The sequence below is a fragment of the Engraulis encrasicolus genome, chromosome 2 (genome assembly GCF_034702125.1).
Source record: "Engraulis encrasicolus isolate BLACKSEA-1 chromosome 2, IST_EnEncr_1.0, whole genome shotgun sequence".
Taxonomy (NCBI): domain Eukaryota; kingdom Metazoa; phylum Chordata; class Actinopteri; order Clupeiformes; family Engraulidae; genus Engraulis; species Engraulis encrasicolus.
This window is the reverse complement of record NC_085858.1, coordinates 35,481,017-35,486,144: the sequence shown is the minus strand read 5'-3', so window position 1 is coordinate 35,486,144 and position 5,128 is coordinate 35,481,017. Positions and strand designations below refer to the sequence as shown.

The 5,128-nt window shown below is 47.1% G+C and overlaps 1 protein-coding gene across 1 annotated transcript in view; it reads left to right on the top strand.

The window, feature by feature from the left end:
• The first annotated feature begins 537 nt into the window (after positions 1–537).
• myl4 (myosin, light chain 4, alkali; atrial, embryonic) overlaps positions 538–5,128 on the top strand; it is a 9,073-nt gene continuing 4,482 nt past the window's right edge. The window contains exons 1-3 of the mRNA XM_063215180.1: positions 538–798; positions 4,411–4,438; positions 4,629–4,778. Coding sequence (XP_063071250.1) covers positions 691–798; positions 4,411–4,438; positions 4,629–4,778 — 286 coding nt within the window. The 5' untranslated portion in view covers positions 538–690. The remainder of the gene's footprint in view (positions 799–4,410; positions 4,439–4,628; positions 4,779–5,128) is intronic.

The window sequence follows — 5,128 nt, the reverse complement described above, 5'->3', positions numbered from 1 at the left end:
CACACACACACACACACACACACACACACACACACACACACACACACACACACACACACATTTCTTTTCCAGCCCGTTCTCATATAAAGTCCCATTAGACACTACTGACCCCCACCATCCCCTGCACCACCACCCCGTCCTTATCAACTCAGCACTGCCACCACCACTACCATCACGAGCCACCACCCCATCCTCATCCGCTCAGCACTGCCCCACCATCCTGAGCATTGCAGAACTCCCCGCCCCCGAACACACACACACACACACACACACACACACACACACACACACACACACACACACACACACACACACACACACACACACACACACACACACACACACACACACACAAACACACACACACACACACACACGCACACCACTCCCTTTTGACGCTGGCTATCCCTAACCACAAGCCACCACTCTCAGCATCAGAGAAACCCCCCCTGCCCACACCCCACTCTCCCCCTCGCCACTAACCCAGCAGGGCAGCTGATGGAGGGGTAGGGGTATAAAACTCAAAAACCACTCCCTCACTCCGCGCTTCATCCCTCCAGCCGCCTCCGCCTCTCCTATCTCACTCTCCTCTTGCCTCCTCTCCTCTCCTCTTGCCTCCTCTCCTCTCTTCTCTTCTTGGATTTGATTTGACCTGGTCTAACCGAGCCAAGCTAAGCCGAAGACTGTCCAATGGCGCCCAAGAAGCCTGAACCCAAGAAGGAGGCCGCCAAGCCGGCACCCCCTCCTCCAGAGCCGGAGAAACCCAAAGAACCAGACTTCGACCCCAAGAGTGTTTCTGTGAGTGCCACTCACCCGAACTGTGTGTGTTTGTGTGTGTGTGTGTGTGTGTGTGTGTGTGTGTGTGTGTGTGTGTGTGTGTGTGTGTGTGTGTGTGTGTGTGTGTGTGTGTGTGTGTGTGTGTGTGTGTGTGTGTGTGGGTTTGTGTAATGTTGTACTCTTTGGACCATGCACATTTGGGGTATTTCCGTCATGAGCACAAATCGCATGAGTGCAAAAATGTAATACCGGTAGTTCAATATTCTGGTTGAAGTGTTGTGTAATAATTGACTCAGAGCAGAGAAAAATAATTGCGCGTTGGCATTCCAAGTAGAAGACGACAAATTACTCTATGACATTTTTATGATGATATATTTCGGTTATTTTATTGATCATTAACAGTCTTATATGATCACTTGTAGTTATCATCTTTGGCAATTCTTTGTCTGGCTGACAGATAGACAGCCCACCTGTCGATGTGAATCCCGAAATGCCTTACGTAACTATGTGATACCAAATGATATCACAAAGTCGTGGATTCACCACTCTAATACCGTAAGCCCCCAATATAATTGTTTATGGCCGTTATAATTGGAAGGCAGATTACTTTTGAAAACTCTGTGACATGTGAGTTTGCTGGCGACAGTCTTATGATGACTGAGTGAAATCACTTTTTTAAAATCTTGGCACAAATACTGGTGCCAAGCTCCTCTCCGCTTGGGAGATGACCAGCCTATTTTCGAGGTATGACTGGGCCGCTCGGCCTGTCTTAAAGCTGACAGTCATGCCCTACTGTATATCGCCTCTTCTTTTCTCACGTCACTGCCCCAGACATTTGTATTTTTTCCCACGTACCCCTTGAAGTGTGCCCAAGTACCCCGAGTGGTACCCATACCCCTGGCTGGGGACCACTGATGTAATGGTTGGGGAGTTGGTGCTGGGATGGGGGTGTTGTAGGTTTAAATTCCATACTATTTGGAAGAATGTGGTTGCTCTCCACTACCCGAGAAATGCACTTGAGCTTGGCAAGCAATATTTGGTCATAAGATAAACATTCTGATGGTGTTGGATTTACTTTATATTAAGCGTAACACACTATATTACATTAAGTTTAATAAACACCTACTTCACGACGATTTAAAGTGTGTATAGCACACATTTCTGGACACCCATTTAAGGCCCCAAAATAGCTATGCCCTTTGTCAAATGATGCAAATTTAAAGTTTTATTAGAGTTATAGATAAGAAAGTGTGCAATTGTGAAGCTTTTGCAACTATTAAAAAATATGCACATGAATGGTGATACCTCCAACAGTGTGATTAAAAAAACAAATGATTCTATTACTGAATAGTAGTGTACTTTTAGCTCTAGACTGTTTTCGTATTTTTACCAGAAGAATAACGTCAAGAGTTACGTTTCAGAATGTTGTCTGATGTCAGAATTCTGAGGCCAGGTTCCTTCAGCATTTCTGCTAGAATTTATCAAACCAATGTGTGCGTGTGTGTGTGGTCAGTAGCCTACACATACATGCACAGTAAAACGTGCAGTGTTAATTCAACTCTTGGAAAGTACTCTGAGACTAAAAACACGCTAGAATATGTTAAATTCTCTCCAAGTGTTGAAATAACACTGCATCTTTTTTTACTACGTATCAAACCCACACACACAACTCGTTGTCCAAAGTAAAAGGCACTTTCCCACTACTGGTTTTCTGGTAGGCCTTCAGCTCGACACAGGGCAACTTGGCTGCCACTTTTTTAGATGCGTCCCAGCATCTCTATAAGAGGGTCTGTCCGTCCGTCCGTCCGTCCGTCCGTCCGTCCGTCCGCCTTCAATTGTGTCTGAAACGCTTTTGTGTCTGAAACGCTTTCTTTAAATTGTTCCTTCCTGTGGCCACAGGGCGGCAGACTTGCCATTTTGGACCGGAGCGAATGCGTGCAAGCATAGCCTTTCCAAAGTAGCCTAGCCACAGGCTAACTGACAAACGTGAGGCCAACAACTCAGCCGATCGTGATGTACGCCACAAATAGACCAATCGACCTCATATTTAGACACTACAATGTTGATTTCTGCCTTCGATTTTCATCAGTTAAGAAATCTAGCGTCGGATTGACACATTATTAAGGTAGTAAAGCGAGTTGCCGCCATGTTTGTTTTCCAGAATCACTCGGCGGGTAGAGAGCTCACGTGCAGCATTCTGGGTAATTGAGTTTCACTGCTTTGTGCCTTGACGGTGAAGCTGGTATTGAAAAAAAGTCCATAAGCGCATGATTCACCCAAACGGTTTTATTTATTTATTATTTGTCGATGTTTAGATTCTTTCCCACATGCACATACTGCTGAAATGGCGTGATACTAAAGGTTGTTAGGCCTAATAAATGTCTGGTAATTTGTAATGTTCACTTCATCTAGGCTATGTGAAATTTCAAATCATAGCCTATGGTTCTTTTCCAAATCCAAGAATGATGATAAGCTTATTATACCCTAAACTGCAAAAAAATAAAGCCATGTCTCGCCATTTTGCTGCCTTGCTGCCTGCCACAATATTTGGAGTGTCCATGATGACCAATAAACAAAAAGTACATCCTCGGGGGGCGTTGACAGAGGAGGCCAGGGGGGCGTTTGGGGGGGGAAATGGCATAGTTGGAACTGGCATAGAGGGACGCATCTGTTGTCCGCCTGTCGGCCTTGTTGCCTTTCGATTGGGCACGCCACAGCTCAATTGTAAAGCAAAAAGTGGCGGCCGAGTCGGGCTGCGTCTAACTGTACGCCTACCAGAAAACTGGTAGTGGAAAAGAGCCTAAAGTCTCTGGAGGTAGCACGGGTGGGCCAGAGCTAAGAAGAACAGCCGCTCCCCATTCTCCACCTTTCATCCGCGTGCGTCCCCAGCTGCAGCTTTGCATTCCTCTGCCTCTCATCACACCCTTTAGTCAGTGTCCTTGGGGGGGGGTTGAGGGGGTTAGGGTTTGGGGAAGCCGTGGGGCCAGGGCTGGACTGACCATCTGGCATACCAGGCATATTCCCGGTGGGCCCTGCACCCTCGTGGGCCCCTATTTTCAGAAATTTACATTGTATGTCAGTTCTGCGCCCCTAATTATTAGGGGGCCCTTTGAGCCAAAAGTGCCCTGGCCCTAGTTCTCCCCCAGTCCAGCCCTGTGTGGGGCCGTGGGGCCAAGTGTTGGGTATCAGACCAATTCCCCATACTCCTGAAACATGCAACTGTTATTCTTAGGCCAGTGGCCCTGGTATGTGGCTGCTGTCCACAGCTGACCTTAAAGATCTCTTAAGTCCTTTGTCTTTTATGTTTGTGTGTGTGTGTGTGTGTGTGTGTGTGTGTGTGTGTGTGTGTGTGTGTGTGTGTGTGTGTGTGTGTGTGTGTGTGTGTGTGTGAGAGAGAGAGAGAGAGAGAGAGAGAGAGAGAGAGAGAGAGAGAGAGAGAGAGAGAGAGAGAGAGAGAGAGAGAGAGAGAGAGAGAGAGAGAGAGAGAGATGCCTAGTTACAGTATCAGGACCCAGTGAAGAGATTACCCTAACAATGGGCGGTGCTTGGGGTTTCGCTTATGAATAACGCGTTGGGTATCTCTGAAAAATTGTGTTGAATATTAATTCAGTCATCTTGTCTGTGTTCCTTTAGATTGAATTCAACGCTGATCAGATAGATGGTGAGTCTCACTAAAACCCACTTATTTGTGTGCTTTAACCAGATGCAATTGCATACATTTCTTCCCATTTTGCTGCATTAATTAGACTCTTCGGTTGAATTAAAACCACAACATTTACAGTGAAGTTTTGCATTGGCTATCTGTGAATGAACTAAACGGTAGTTTTCTGTTTCCTGGTTTCGCGATGCAGAGTTCAAGGAGGCGTTCATGCTGTTTGACCGCACCCCTAAAGGCGAGATGAAGATCTCCTACGCGCAGTGTGGCGACGTCATGAGGGCATTGGGTCAGAACCCCACCAACTCGGAGGTCATGAGGGTTCTGGGCAAGCCCAAACCTGAAGGTACTCCAGCAGTGACCTCTTCTTGACCTTTTGTGACCTTTCACCTTTGGGTTCAACACTGTGATGGACATGTGACCTCTCGTAAAGGACCTCCACCTTTGTTGTTGTATGATGTTTGCTTTTAGGATGTTCATGGACATGCAGGCAGGGCCGCTGGCAGCTTTTGCTGGGCCCAGGGCAAAGTCATCTGAAAGGGCACCCAACCCAATACATACAATGTAATGGGGACCCAATTCTGGGCCCCCTCTCACCCTGGGCCTGGGACAACATACCCCCCCCCCCCCCCCCTTTCCTTGAGCCAGCATGTAGACACAACACACTGTTGTGTGCACACCAACATTGCATAAAGA